Raw genomic sequence first — 16,245 nt, 5'->3', positions numbered from 1 at the left:
GCTATGACCTTCTGCCAGTATACATGTTTTCTGGTGACTAATTCACCAGGAAAGCTCATTTGAACAAGATCCTTACACGTATATATCTTCAGCAAGATCTTATCTACAGTGTGCTATAAAGCCTTTTTGTTTTAGAAATGGGTGTTTTTTGTAATTATGGTGAAAAGGGACATGCACCACCTTCTGGAATCCGAATCCCCAGCATCCGAAATAGTATTCCAAAGCCAGTTATGACCTGCTGCCAGTGTACATGTTTTCTGGTGGCTGGGTCACTAGAAAAACTTGTTTCAACAACAAGATCCTTACATGTATTTCTTCGCCAAGATTGGGATGGCAGGTATGCCATCCCACCAAGTTACGCCTTGGCGGGGCGGCATGCCCCATACCTATACGGCACAGAGAGTTTGGCACTTTTCAGGGTTTCCTACAGAAAGAACCACAATGACCACAGATTCTCAGCCCCCCTTAAAAACATTATTTTCTGTACCTTCTGACCTCATGTCAACAGACAGAATACACAAACAACTTTACACATCCGCACAATAAAGCCCCAAACTTAGCAGATTTAGCATTTTTTCCTTCTTCTTCTTCTTATTTTTCCTGCCTGATTACATCATCACAAATGTTCCAAGCCCACAAACAATATGTCCCCCCATTGGACATTTAGCTAGACCAGACAATCAACACATCACGTACACCCACAAAACTGACATATATATTCTTCACCAAGAAAATTCACAGCTGTTGCCACTAGTTTGTTGGTGGTTCACTGCTAACTTTCTTCCTTGCCTTGTTGAGGCAGAGGATCGAATCCCACCTAAGCCTCAGATAAATCTTTAATTTGTTATGCATGCTTATTTGCTAACTAATAATTGTCTATTACTTTTAAACTATTGTAAGGAATTAGATTTAGTCGCAGGGTGGAAAACATGTTTATCTGACTCCATTAACTTCAAATCCTGTAAAGTGAAGATGTATGTGAATACGGGTTCGCGTATACGTCCATTGGCAGCTCTGAAAAAGGAAAAAACTGTTTATTATGACACAATATGACCGTTGGCAATAACCGAAGATAGGCAGTTTCAATGATGGAAAAGGTGAACACTTTATTTTTACAAAGCAAGACAAAAGACCGCTATGAAAAGAAAAATACAAATACAAATACAAACTAACAAACTAGGATAAAGAAAAGGAACGCAAAGTGTGTATTGATGAATACCCAAATATTCTGTACAGCAAAGACTATGTTACCAGGAGAACTGTTAAGCAGATTCTCCCCGAATGTTTCTTTGGACTTCCCTTAAATCCAATCCTGAGAAAGCCTTCCACACCCCACAGCTCCCTTGGTTTGCCCAAATAAGGTCTGGACACGAATAGGCTGGTAACATCTGCCCCACCAAGAAACCCCCCCTACTCCTCCAGGAAGAGAGAAACTGCATTTCCTCCGCTCCTCTCCTCAGGAGAAGTATCAAAATCCAGTGACAGTAATAAGATACTTTGTCTAACCTCATTGAAGGTATTATTACACATTATTTTTGAAGAAAAACTTGCTTTACACGTTACTCAGTTATTATGTATTCATGCTTTCATATATTTAGGTGTCCTAAAATGTTAAACTTCCAGCATCCTGAGGAGCTTAGAAACGAAATCAAAAGTCACACAAACAATGATGCCTTTCTCCCCAGTGATAATGATTCAGTGTTTCCCCTAGAATTTTTTTCAGGCCTGGTGGTACGCACCGAAAAAACCCTAAACAGACGAGGTGCGCGGGATGGCATATTGGCGCAGTTGGTTCCAGTCAGATGACGTAGCAGGCGGTCTGCAATTTATATTCGCGTTCAGATTTGTTCGCTCAGTATATTCAAGACTTAAAACAAAGTGATCACAAGGAGAGGATGACTTAATAAGCTGCATTTATTGCATAAAAATAAGCTGTGTAACCTATGACCTTTGCAAAACATTAGGACATCATGAACACAGTGTGCATGATTCATTGCTGCACTTTATCTTCCTTGGCTTTGAGAAAAATTTCACCATGGCATCATGATATGGAAATTTTGCCACAGGAGGCCCCCAAGTCTTCATGCAGGCCCCCAAGTACTCTCCTTGCAGCCTGTTCCTGAGGTCTGTTTTCACCTACCAAAAGATTTGTCTTTATTAGTAAATTCGTAAATTTATGGATAGATTTATAAAAGCAATCATGAGTTGTGTGAGTTGTAATCTGGTACGCTGTTCATGGTGGAGAAATCACGTTCACAGTTCACACTTCCCACAGGAACGGTGAGCGCAATGGCAGTGAGCTTGCTCAGGCAGGGATAGAGCTGAACAAGCTCATCATACTGTAATGCCAGCTCCCTCATGACAGCTAACTGAGTCTTGTCCTGCAATTAGATAAAGCAGAAGACAAGGCACATGAATAAGATACGTGATAATGGACAAAGCTAGTTGTGTAAAATGTCTCTCACCTTCACCACACCAGTCAGAAGATGTTCTTTAAATGAAGGCCATTCCTCCAAAAGTGCCTCCTCAACCATGGGGGGGAACTTGGCAGCAAGGGTCTTCAGGTGACTCACAGGAACATCTTGATCTGGGTTCCTGGCTGCTTGTGGACCCAGGACACTGAATGCACCCATGATGTGCAGTTGATGGAACCGTTCATTTTGCTGATCTGTTAGGTGTTCTAGATATGGATATTGTGACTGGCACCTGAGAAAAAAACACAAATTCAATTTAGTATGCAATGTGACAACCACACACCTAAATCTTCTCCATAAATATCAAATCAATTGTCTAGTAAAAAAAAAGGAGGGGGAATAATCTTACTTGGTCTTTCACGGCAAGGAAATTAACATCCTCCTTTTGGAAAACTTTTGACAACCTTGCCAGATGAGGCAGCACGTCAGCCTGGAGGTACAGAATAGCCACAAATCGGTATGTGGCACAAAATGAGTAAAGACCTTTTGCCACAGGGCACTCGTTGTGCTCCACCTCCTCTGCCAGGGCCGTTAGTACTGCATGGAGATTCCTGCACAGATTGGCTACTGCCTGGTGCTGAGAAACTGTCTTTGACCTCCTATAAAATATTGTGGGGAAATAATTAGTACATTTCTGGCACAAATAAAGCACAATTAACCCTAAATATAGATGTCTATGATCTCTAATTCTCCTGGAAAGAATGAAGATTTGTTTTACCTTCACCTTCAGATCACAGATGCCCAGGGTTGTGGCTGCTGCCTTCAGGACTGCTGTTCTATTGACGCTGTTTCTAAAGTACAGGTGGAGTTGCTGCAGGTGGTCCTTGAAGGTGTTCATGTACGGTGTTGTCTCTGAAGCATTTTTACAGACCAGGGCCAAACAGTGGGCAGCACAGTGCACTGTAACTAGCCATGGCATGGTGTCACAGAGTTGTTTTGCCACTCCATTTTGGCATCCTATTTAAAAAAAGACAAGGGAAGAGGAAAAAAAGTTTAATTATACAAACACAATAAATTAAAGCACAATAAATATATAAAGTGCTTTGGTGTGGAGAAGGATGCAGTAAATTTACCTGTCATCACTGCTGCACCATCTGTCCCAAGACCTGATATCTTGACCTGGGGAATGCCCTTCCGATCGGTGATGTCATGGATGGCAGTCACGATTGTGTTGGCCTTCCCATCAGGCAGTGGAACTAAGTCCAAAAATTGACAAAAGACAGCTCCCTCTTTATCAAGGTATCTGAAAGAAAATTATTTGAAAATTAGACAGATACACATTGAATAGCTTGATCTTTTAATATTCATGACATGATACATATTTTTTAGATATCAAACTAAGTGAATCCATGTTTTATGTCATATTAAAAATATATCTCTTTACCGAACAGGCACATCTAGCTGTTTAATAACAGCAACATCTGTGCTCTCATCAAGTTCAAGTCCGTCAGCCTGAGAGTTTCTGATGTGTTCCAGGATGGGTGCTTCGATAATACTGGCCAGTATTTCGAGCATTTCATCTACCATGCGATGGGACCTGTAGTTGGTTGATTTTCCAATCTTTGAAAAAATAAATACTAATAGTTAAATAGATGTGATATTCGTCAAATTATAATAAGGGTGACAGAGTTGCTTTAGATATTAATAAGCATGTAGTTACCTTAAGTTTGACAAAATAATCACAACCCAGCAGCTCTGCTAGCTCAAGTAGAGCTGGATAGTTGGTGTGGTGGGCAATTTCATGCTTCACCAGCCAGTAAAGGCATTTGAAAGCACCCACCACAGCCTCATGTTCAACTCTCAACACTGGTTCAAGGGCTGTTGTGTCAGTGTGACCTGGACAATGCAGCAAAATACCAAACATCAGTTTTACATTAACCCCTTAGCGCACAAGCCAAATCTTGCCAATCCTTGCCCATTTAGGGGGTACCCTATTTAAAGCTTTATAACTCCAAATGTGAACACTACAGAGACTTACTGAGAGATTGCATATATACAGCAGGTTAAACTACACATGCGCTGGATCAAAAACTTCTTGACCACAAGTTCATAAAATCTAAGGGTGGATATGTAGAACTACTATAGATGTATGAAGCAAAAACTAAGCAGTGTACCCAGCGTCTCCAAATCTATCCAAAATGTCTAAATTATGCATTGCTGTAAATCACAACATATTCACGTATTTCACTACAAATCAACTGTTTCGACTCAAGAAACTCACTGTTGCATTATTTTCAAGTCGGAATTACAAGCTTTCAGTCCATACAGTGGTCTAAAATATCTAGGGGTCCAGAAACATACCCAAAATCTCTCCAAAATTAAATGAAATGTTTTTGTCCATTATAAAGCATATATAAATGAGCCCCTTATGAAGGTTTAAGATGAAACATTGCTATCATATTTAAAAAATAATACAAAAATATTTTCACACAATGCAGTACAGTACCTAAATGTGTAATAATTAACTCTTGTATGTATTTCTATACTCTGCACTCTCGTATAGAGCCCGACCGATATATCGGTTTGGCCGATATATCGGCCATTATTTGACTTTTTTGACAACATCGGGATCGGCAGTTATGCAGCCGATGTGTCCCGATTTTTAAATAAGTATAATAAACAAAACAAAAAACATTGATTATTTATCTGTACTTGTCTGTTCGAACGTTGTAATTGCTATTTACTAGAATTATCCAGTAGAGGGAGCTCTAATACAAGTGTGAACTGCAGCAGCTGACGCGCTACATCTGTAATAAGACGTTTGTCACTCGTGCCTCATCCAATATTCTCCACTGCAAGACTTGTCTGCACAGATTCGATTGCCGCAATAAAGGTATGTATATTTAGTGAAAGTTTTTAATTAAATGCGTTTATACGACCACTATGTTTATCAATCCTCATCGGTAATCGGTGGGCTAGGACTCTCCAAAATCGGGATTGGCATCGGACCCAAAAATCTGGCATCGGACGGGCTCTAGTACTTGCCCTGCTTCAACTGCACAAACTTCAATTCAGCTCAATTTTTTAAAATTTTGTATAGCACTTTTTGCTGAGAACAGTCATAAAGATGCTTAACAGAGAAACAGAAGGAAAGCTGGGAAGAAACCAGGCCTGTACTTCCAAAAAGAAAGCAGGTCAGGTAAATCCTCCCCAGTAGGGCGGAAAACAAAACTGAAACGGTGGTGAGAAAAACTCCCCAAAGGTAAGACATCTTGGAAGGAACCCGGCTACGTAGCCCATTCACCTCTGGCCAGTCTGCATAAAAATAAGGATAGAATATATGGCAACAAATGTAATGAGTAAATAATCAAATGGGTTCGGCAGTTGGTATCCTGGGTGATTTGGGTCCTGTACGGTTCATGCTTTTTTTTTTTTTTTGTGATCAGTGTAGATCTGACGTGCATTCAAGATGCGCGCATGTTAAACTAAGTTTGCGGCGAACAGTTAATGTTGAACGATTTTAAATAAACATTTCATTTAGTTTGCCACCAACGCATTTTTATTAAAAATGGATGTGTCTAAACAGAGGGTCTTCACAGTGGCTTCCACCACATTCGAGTACTTCACTGATAGCGGTCCTGACATGAAAGATATTATACGAGTACACTCTGTATTGTCATGTAGCACAACTAATGAACAGGTCTGCAGAATTGAGCGATATGCCGAGGTAGTCATTGCTCAATATGATGATTTTACTTTTCGCTCACATTTCAAGATGAAACAGGCAACCTTTTTTCGCTCAGTGTCTTTACTGTCAGCAGTCATTTTTGTTCGTGGCACACTACCCTTTCAGACTGTTTGGTAACATTAGTTAACGTTCGTGGTGAACAGAAAAAAGTTTGCATATGTTTGAATATGTTCGCGAACTTTCGCTAACACTTGCCGTCTTCAACACACTGATCAATGGAGTTTTGCTCAGATCCTATGATTTTTGTGCCATTCTCATTATTTTATAAATACCCTTCCTGTCCTGTAATTTGGTGTTTCCGTACCAGACGATGATCCCGTCAGTGATGACACTCTCAATGGTGCTGAGGTAGAAGTTCACAAGCGTTTGTCTGCCCCTGCCACACTTCTTCAGACAGTGTAGAAAATGTACCTTCTTCAGAATGCAGTCAGTGATTGTGGTTCAGGTGAGGTTGTCATATCTGAAGTTCAAGGAATCTGAAGCAGTTGACAACTTCGACCATTGCTCCAGCAATGTGATTGTGGTTGTTGTGTGTTGCGGAGCTGTCATAGGTGAATAGAAGAAAATTCCCTAAGTTTGGGGCTTTATTTTGTGGACGTGTGAAGTTCTTATGAATTCTGTCTGTTATCATAAGGTACAGAAATTAATTTTTTAAATGGCCAAGGGCCCTGAAAAGTGGCAAACTCAGTGTTGTATAAGTATGAGGCATGCTGCCCTGCCAAGGTGTAACTTGGTGGAATGGTATACCTGTCATCCCAATTAAATTTGAATGAGACCTCAAAATTCTAATTTTGGATCCTGAAATGTTCAAGAGACTTCACATGGCAAGACACAATGCTGACTTATAAAATCAGGCTAGCCTCTTCAAGTTTGAATAATTCCATCATTCTAAAGTTCTAAACGAACATTAGATGAGAACAATGGGAGACTGTTATGTCCAGTGACAGTGTGACAGACAGGCAGCAGCATATTGGCACACCAGTAGAAGGACAGTATCAGTCTGTCCAAAATTACAATAATTCTTTTGATATTGTGCCAGCTCCAGCGAAGTGAGGGTGGCCAAAAGAGATCAGCTAGAGCAGAAAACTTAGCTGCACTCCATCATGAGGAGCGTGCACCTTAGCTAATAGTTAATTGTGACAGCAGCAGGCAGTCAGTCACACAATGACTCGCTCTGAAGTGGCAAGCAGGCAATTTGAGTCGGATCCAGTAAAGCAAGGGCAAGACCATGTGGTTAGCCAGTTCTATTAACGTTATGTATCATATTGTCTTTGCTATCTGTTACCTAGACAGCTGATTGCAGTTGGGGTGACTAATGTTATATATGTTTAGTAGCTAGGATCTCTGTTCTGCTAGCTAACTGTCTAACTAACTTACTTTGATATGGCTAGCTAGCACTAACCATTTCAGATTGTAATGCTAGTTTGCTGGTGTTACAACCCCAGTCGTAAGTTTGTGTTCACATTTGTTACTTTTGCGTGTGTTTCTTCGATCCAGTTGTCATCTAATTACTCGTTTCCGTATCCGGTTGCTCGGCTTTAAAAAGCTGCCATTTGCCACCTACCAGCGGAGACTAGCTCTTCAAACTCACGGTTGGTGCAGTGTGTTTAGTGATTGCTTCATTTGACTTTGTGTATTTGACCCTATCTTGTTTGACTCCGATTCCCATCTAGCCCTTCTGATTTGTTTGTTGATTAGATCTTGTGTATAACCATTGACTTGTTCCCATCATCCCAGTGCTCCTGTTAGTGTGTTCCCAGCTGGACTAAAAATCCTTTCATCGAGACACAAGTTTGTTATTTTGTTTTGTTATTTTTCCTTTATTAGGGGTCCAAGCAGCGAAGCTGGTGGAACCCTATTGTATCTGTTAGGATTATTATTAGGGGTCCAAGCAGCGAAGCTGGTGGAACCCTATTGTATCTGTTAGGATTATTATTATTATTATTATTATTATTATTATTCTTATTTTTCTCCGGTAAAAGTGTCTGAGGCTCAGCAACCATAAGTCCTAGAGCAACCAAATTTGGCAGGTGGGTTCCTATGGCCCCCCACTACTGAGGCACCAAAAATCACCTATGTCGGCCACATGGTGGCGCTATAACATTACATTACATTACATTCATTTGGCAGACGCTTTTATCCAAAGCGACGTACAAGAAGTGCATTTTCATGATCGTAGACAACTGCTGAACACGGGTTCAGTAAGGTACAATTACTTATTTTGTACAGCTATTTCTAGCTGAGAACAATGAACACTATCCTGGTCTAACATCTGCAAAGCCAAACTAGGCAGAAGATTAAGCTAGAGTATTAGGACAAATACAATTTACCAAGAAGTGCAGGGATGGGGCAACATGTAACAAGTGACAAGGAAAAAAGGTTTTTTTTTTTTTTTTTTTTTTTTTTTAAATATATATATACACAGCATGGTGGTGGTTATTCTAGGTATAGTCTGAAGAGATGAGTCTTCAGGCCACGGCGGAAGATGGATAGTGAGGGGGAGGTTCGGAGAGGGACGGGGAGTTCGTTCCACCACTGGGGAGCTAGGGTGGAGAAGCTCTGTGATCCCTTTGGGCGGGTGGGAGGGGTTACAAGACGCCCTGCTGCTGCAGAGCGGAGTGGTCGAGCAGGCACGTAGAATTGAGTCATGTCCTGCAAGTAGATGGGGGCTGTCCTGTTGGCGGCAGTGTAGGCAAGGGTCAGGGCTTTGAATCGGATCCTGGCAGCGACCGGTAGCCAGTGAAGTGATCGCAGCAGAGGAGTGACGTGGGAGAATTTGGGGAGGTTGTAGATGAGCCGGGCAGCGGCATTCTGAATCATCTGTAGTGGCTGTATGGCACAAGCTGGCAGGTTTGCAAGGAGAGAGTTGCAGTAATCAAGGCGAGAGGTCACCGTAGCCTGGACGAGCAGCTGGGTGGAGTGCGTCGTCAGGTATGGTCGAATCCTCCTGATGTTGTATAGGAGGAATCTGCAGGACCTTGATGTTGCCTTGATGTGCTCCTTGAGGTCCAGTTGGTCATCCAGGACCACCCCCAAGCTCTTGGCAGAGTGAGAGGCAGTCACTGTGGTGCCATCAACCGTGATTGAGAATTCACGAAGCAAGGAGGTCTTGTGCGGGAAGAAGAGCAGCTCAGTTTTGTTGAGGTTGAGCTTCAGATGGTGGCTGGCCATCCAGGTGGAGATGTCAGCCAGGCAGGAAGAGATCTTATCATTGACCAGTGTGGCCGAGGGGGGGAAAGAAAAGAAGAGTTGTGTGTCATCTGCATAACAATGATAGGAAAAGCCATGTGAATTAATGACTGAACCAAGAGATCTGGTGTATAAGGAGAACAGCAGAGGACCCAGTACAGATCCCTGCGGCACTCCCGTAACAAGTGGATGAGAAGCAGAGGCAGACCCCTTCCAGGTGACCTGGTAGGTCCTATCTGCGAGATAGGAAGCGAACCAAGACAGGGCAGTCCCGGCAATTCCCATCCCAGCCAAGGTGGAGAGGAGTATTTTATGGTTGACCGTGTCAAAAGCTGCAGACAGGTCAAGAAGGATCAGGACAGAGGAAAGGCGTGAGGCTCTTGCAGTGGCAAGTGCCTCCGTCACAGCTAGGAGTGCATTCTCTGTTGAGTGCCCAGATCGGAAGCCAGACTGGTGAGGGTCTAGCAGGTTGTTCTGATGGAGAAAAGAGGTTAATTGTTTAAGAACTGCTCGTTCGAGGGTTTTGGACAGAAAGGGTAGAAGGGATACGGGTCGATAATTTGCTACATCGGAGGGGTCTAAGGTGGGTTTTTTGAGTAGTGGGGTAACACGAGCCGTCTTAAAAACAGAGGGAACATGACCAGAGGAGAGAGAGGAATTAATAATGGAAGACAGATAGGGAAGGAGCTCGCTGGAGATAGATTGGAGAACTTTAGATGGGATGGGGTCAAGTGGACAGGTGGTTGCGCGATGAGAGGTGATCCGTTGTAATACATCGGAGTCCTCCAGCATTTCAAAGGAGGTCAGTGTGGCTGTGGGGTTGTCCTGGGGGGTTGGGGGGCTCACTGGATGGGTGAAGGAGTTCCGGATTGTAGCCACCTTTCCTTCAAAGGCGGCCAGAAAGTCATCTGCGGAGAGGGAAGAGGGAGGTGGGGGTGGAGGAGGAATGAGGAGGGAAGAGAAGGTGGAGAATAGTTTACGTGGATTAGAGACACATGCGCTGATCTTGGATTGGAAAAAGAGGCTTTTGCAGACGTGAGGGCAGATGTAAAAGTCGCCAGCAGGGTATGGTATGCAGTCAGGTCATCAGAGGATCGGGATTTTCTCCACTTTCTCTCTGCAGCCCGCAGTGATGTTCTGCTGGAGCGTAGTGACTCGGTCAGCCATGGGCAGGGGGGTGAGGAGCGTGCTGGTTTGGAGACAAGAGGACAAAGTGAGTCGAGGGACTGAGAGAGGCAGGAGTTGAGGGTGGAGGTGGCAAGGTCAACTGGCAGGTTAGAGAAAGACGCAGGAGGGGGAAGTGTAGACAGAGCAGTGGAGACGAGGGAGGATTGTGACAGAGTAGGGAGATTTCTCCTGAAAGTTACTGTGGGTGAGCTATTGGATGAACTGAGGGGGAGTAAATAGGAGAGGGAGAAAGAAAGAAAGAAGTGGTCTGAGACATGGAGGGGAGTCACTGCAAGTTGGGGAATGGAGCAGCCTCTGGTGAATACAAGGTTTAGTTGGTTACCAGCCTTGTGTGTGGGGGGGGAGGAGGACAGGGATAGGGCGAAAGACTGGAGGAGTGAGGCAACCCTGGACAGTTGGGAGGTTTCTGGTGGGAGGTTGAAATCTCCCAGTAGAATAGCAGGAGTGCCATCCTCAGGGAGAGAGCTCAGGAGAGTGTCCAGCTCGTCCAGAAATGAGCCGAGTGGACCTGGAGGGCGGTACAGAACAATAACGTGAAATGTAGAGGGATGAGTAACAGTAATCGCGTGAAATTCAAAGGAGGAGAAAGTAGGGTTAGGACTGGGGAGGACACAGAACTTCCAGGACAAGGAAATGAGTAGACCGGTACCCCCGCCTCGGCCAGAGGCCCTGGGGGTGTGCGAGAAGGAGTATCCCGCAGACAGTGCAGCTGGGGTGGCGGTGTTATCGGGAGTGATCCAGGTTTCCGTGAGAGCCAGGAAGTCAAGAGACTTCGTCTTGGCAAAGGCAGTAATGAAGTCAGCTTTCTGGACGGCTGACTGGCAGTTCCATAATCCACCTGTGACAGTGAATTCCTGAGGTGTGGATAAGGGTGGGTAGATCAAGTTGGTTAAATTACGCCTGCGGTGAACAGACCATTTGGGGCGAGGCAGCACGCACAAGGGAATGGGGTTTAAAAACATGATAAACTGATGACGAGGCTGCCTATGGCAGCCTCTGCTGGAGCTATAAATACTGGGTGACAATTACGTGTTTGCATTAGCTTCATTAGAGCAGATAAGCACCAGGTGAAGCTCCTCGAAATTAGCTCAACAATACGGGGCAGTTAAACACCAATCCCCACACACAGTTTCACTAACGCCTTTAACTAACTAACAACAGCAAGTCAACTACAGATATTCTCAGCTAACGCCCAACTAAGCTTGCTGACTAGCAACAGTTGAGACAAGTTTTAAAAAAGATTAGGCTACCTAAATTACACATAACTATGTTCGCTAACTAGCAACAGCAGAAACAAATTAAGTTAAGTTAAGTTATGATACGCTTAGCAACAGCAGAAACAAATTAAGTTATGATACGCTTAGGGTCATGCGTAACAAAGGGTCATGCGTAAAAGGCCATAACTCCCACACCATAAGTTAGATCAACACAAAACTTCATGGACCTATGCATCTGAACGTGCTGTACAACTTTGTCATTGGGACCACCTATGTCCACCATATTGTTTGCCTGCCATTTTCACTTTTTAGTTGGGGCGTGGCAGTTTTCTCAGCTAAAATGTCTGAGGCCCAGCAACCATAAGTTGTAGTCCAACCAAATTGGGTAGGTCGGTTCCTATGGCCCCCCACTACTCAGGCACTACAAATCACCTATGTCGACCAGATGGTGGCGCTATAACAAAGGGTCATGTTTAAAAGGTCATAACTCCCATACCGTAAGTCAGATCAACACAAAACTTCATCGACTGATGCATCGGAATGTGCTCTACAACTTTTCTATTGGGACCTATGTCCGCCGTATGGTTTGCCCGCCATTTGGACTTTTTCATTAGGTGGGGTTCGGAAGAGCTGGAGCTCCAAATCGAAGTGCTACGACATCTAGTAAACTTCTTCACGGCAAGCGACATCCATGGCGACGCAAGTAATCCGACACCGTAGGGTCTAGTTTTTATCAGTGAGGGGAGGGTCTGAACGTCGGGGAAGCAGTGGAAGACAGTGCCAGACATTATTTGAAGACAGTATCGGGTGAGTTTGTTTAGTCTTTGGATCTGTCATTATGCTGAGAAATAGCTAAACCATTTTATTGATAGGTTCTGAGTTTCTGTGCAAACGCGCGAAAACACGCTGGTATAATGAAACAATGACGGTAGCCTAATACATATATAGTCCGCTTCGTTCCGTTGCTACCATAACATAACGACCTACAGCTGCAGTTTCTCGCTGCAATAACTAATATTGAATATAAACAAAAGACGCAATTTATGCTGTAAATCGTATTCTCAATTTAATCTCTAAATCGACTGTAAGCTTAGGGTTGTAACTAGGTAGTTGTTTCATAGGTGACTTAACTCGTCTTAACTATTGCTTGTATTTTTGCATAGACTGCGTTGTTGCTGTTCTTGTTTGTGTTAGTGTTAATCAGTTTAAACTACAGGGTCCATGTTGAACTATGCGGTTGTTCCCTGCACTTAGAACGGTAGGCTACTGCCCTCTAGGGTTTTCGACACACTTGTTCCTGATTATGGTTATACATTTTGTTGTACGTGGCTCTGGATAAGAGCGTCTGCCAAATGCCTGTAATGTAATATAATGCAATATTCCGTAGCAACAAGATAAACCCGACATTAGCCCTAAATAATATGCCAATACAGCAGTGAAAACGCTGCTCACTGAATAACGAAATAAACGAGACAACGTTTTTTTTTTTTTAATTATACCATGTCAATATCTGGGACTACGCATTTAATAAATATACAATCTTACCATCGGGTTTACGCGTAGAGATGTCCCTTTTGCGAATGAGTGGTCATATATTGTCTTGGACAATCCGTTTGTGAAATATAGGCGCATATGTGACGCCTGCGTCGGCTATCTTCATAAATAGCTGTGCGTAATACCACACGTGTTGCTTACGACGTTGTTGCCCTTTTTAGTGCAATTTGGCTTGATTGACAACTCATTTATTCCATAGGTGAGAGTATAAGCTTTCTAACGATGTATAACATGACTGATTTTGCTTTTGGAATAGCGTTTTATAGGTCAGCGTAACCGAACATTTTCTCATCTGCCAATGTCTAAATAAATAAAACGGTCGGCTGCTCTGCGGCCAGCACGCACATCGCGAGTTGATATTACGTCTTTTTTTCCGTTTTTTCTCAATGTCTTATTTATTATTTGAAATGCGTATTTATGTGTTATTATTCTATCTGTCTCTGAGGCGCACTAAAATGTGTATTCTCTGCTAAGCTGAGCAATGGATTGGAATATGTGTCTGACGTAGTGTTGCACGATATACAAAAACTTCAGCACTTTCTCGGTACTTAAAAAAAAAAAAAGAAAGAAAAAAAAGAAACGGTTCGGTATTAGAATATTCCGACGTTCGGTAGTTTTGAGTCAAATGTAAAAGCCAGGGAAAATTGTCTCCCCCATTACTGATTTAGAAGATGAAAAGTGTAATTTGTCAGAATCTTCGCTAGAAGGCAGTAGCAACTAAGGTTGCCAAGTGAGGTGACTTGCGCTTGTGCACTCAGCTCCTTGATACAGCGCAAGCTTTGACTCAGTTCACTTCAGTAGCAATAGGTGTTCCAATTTGGAAATATTTTATTATAGATAGATGCTGTATTGTTCTTAAAATATGCTGTTTTTAAATCTATTTAAAGGTGAAAGACCTGTTTTAAAGATTATTTAGTTTACAACTGTTTAATTTTTGAAATATATTTAACATATTTTCGTATTTTTCAGTGTTGTCACACTATAGGCCTATGCATATTAATATGTTGAAGAGGCTTCAACTTAAAGGTTGTTAATGAACCAGGTTGTTGATAAACCATGAATTCGAAAATGAGGTCAACCCTTGTGGACATTACGTTTCTGATCTATTAAGGTAATTTCAGTATCGTTAGGTACCGAGTATCGAATTAGCATCGTTTAAGTTTCAAGTATCATTTCAGTATTGAGTATCGTAATACTAAACCTGGTATCAGTATCAATATCAAAATTTTGGTATCGTGACAACACTAGTGTGACGCCTTTTTTAGTTGCGGCGCAGAAACACTGCAGCTGTGCATACACGCCGGACCATCTAAGTGTTACGACATGCCATCTAAGTGTTAAGACATAGTAAAGGCCTTTACGGGAAGCGGCCAGGACACATCCATAGCGACGTAACTAAGTCATCCGACAGCGTCTCTTAGCACAAAATTGGCCATAAGTCATTAATATTTTATACGATCATCATGATCTTCAGTAGATATGTTGGGTGAAGGCATATGATCATGAGGACAAAGCCATTTTAAAATCGCTCCATAGGGGGCGCGATGGTGCCAATGCTTGGACCCCTCCCAACGCCGCTTGCGGCTTTAATTGGAATTTAAGATTATTCCCTTCAACTGAAGGATATTTTTCTATATATCTTTACTGTAAATAGATTCTATTTCCAATGCAAAGCAGAATCTTTCGATTTATAAAACATTTTTTTCAGTTTCTGATTGTTCAATGTCCCCCAGTTAAAGCGGGAGTGGTGGTGGGGTTCAGACAGTTCATAAAACTTAGTTTAGTAAAAAAAAAATGGAAAAAAGAGAGAGACGAAAAGTACAGTATGAGGATGTGGAAATATATTTCATAATTAATTATATGCCAATATTAATTAATTAATTAATTAATATTATTATTTGAAGGCACAACAATTGCATTGCTAATGAATATTAGGTTAGAATACAACATTTGCCCGATGTAACGTGACTTCCGGTATAAACCACGCCCACTTCCGGTCTTCTATCCGAATACAGATACAGAGACAGATAATGACGTCTCTGCACAACCCTACTAGAAACATACCCAAAATTGCTCCAAAAATGAATAAAATGCTTTTTGTCTATTATAAAGCATATAACTTTGCCCTTTACAATGTTTAAGATGAAACGTTGATATCAGATGGGGAAAAAAAAACAATTCTGTGGGACAGAATGTGGTACACATACCTAAATGTGTAATCATTAACTCTTGTGTGTTTTTCTGTACTCTACAGTATGTAATGTTTTCTTGTATGGGGATGGAACGACATTAGAATAATATTCAACCGGCCACCAAAAACTTTTGTCGATGTTCCAGGTTCACATCAGATCCGGTGCATGAAACACAAACAGACTACTACCAACGAATGCATAAACATTACAGTCTGAAATATTGTCATTATGAAGTACCAGTAAAAGACACTCCATTTAAAAAATAACATATATAACCTAAATATTTTGAGCTGGAAGATGAAGTCTTAACTGTGCTCAATAGATAGAGACAGAAACAAAGAATCATTGTTGTCGTTCTCCTCTTCTGACTTGGTCCAGAAAACAGTATCCACTAGGTCTATCAGCAACTATATGCCTTAGCCATGCACAGAAGTTCTCAAGAATAATAATATTTTCTGAAATGTGATCGGTAATGTTTTTTTGCCGGGTGCAGTGTCTTTTACTGTTTTCACAGAGTGAAAGTAAGACAGTGCTGATGAGACTTTCGGTTACACTGGCTTATGAAATGCTATTCCAAAAGTAAAATTAGACATGTTATACATCATTAGAAAGCTTATACTGACACCTACTGGATAAAATAATTGTGAATGAAGCTGGACTGCACTAAAAATGACGAAAATGCCATAAACAACGTGTGGTTTTACACACAGCTATTTTGGAAGATACCTAGACGTCACTAATGA

General features: G+C 42.0%; 1 protein-coding gene across 2 annotated transcripts in view; it reads right to left on the bottom strand.

Annotated features, from left to right (window-relative positions):
* Nucleotides 1–1,490: 1,490 nt before the first annotated feature.
* The window catches only part of LOC118229847, a 77,278-nt gene continuing 62,523 nt past the window's right edge, over nucleotides 1,491–16,245 (bottom strand). Inside the window, exons 1-5 of one of the 2 annotated variants that reach the window (XR_004765737.1) lie at nucleotides 3,548–3,687; nucleotides 3,193–3,431; nucleotides 2,824–3,073; nucleotides 2,466–2,706; nucleotides 1,491–2,381 (exon numbers count right to left, since the gene is read on the bottom strand). Coding sequence is in view for 1 of the 2 variants with exons in the window: in XM_035422310.1 (XP_035278201.1) it covers nucleotides 2,199–2,381; nucleotides 2,466–2,706; nucleotides 2,958–3,073; nucleotides 3,193–3,431; nucleotides 3,548–3,554 (786 nt within the window). In the remaining variant the exon portion in view is untranslated. Of the gene's footprint in view, nucleotides 2,382–2,465; nucleotides 2,707–2,823; nucleotides 3,074–3,192; nucleotides 3,432–3,547; nucleotides 3,718–16,245 lie in introns of those variants that run through there. The other variant, XM_035422310.1, reaches the window with a different exon arrangement.

This window comes from Anguilla anguilla, chromosome 6 (assembly GCF_013347855.1).
Source record: "Anguilla anguilla isolate fAngAng1 chromosome 6, fAngAng1.pri, whole genome shotgun sequence".
NCBI classification, from domain to species: domain Eukaryota; kingdom Metazoa; phylum Chordata; class Actinopteri; order Anguilliformes; family Anguillidae; genus Anguilla; species Anguilla anguilla.
The sequence above is the reverse complement of the archived record's forward strand: the minus strand, read 5'-3'. Positions and strand labels throughout refer to the sequence as shown.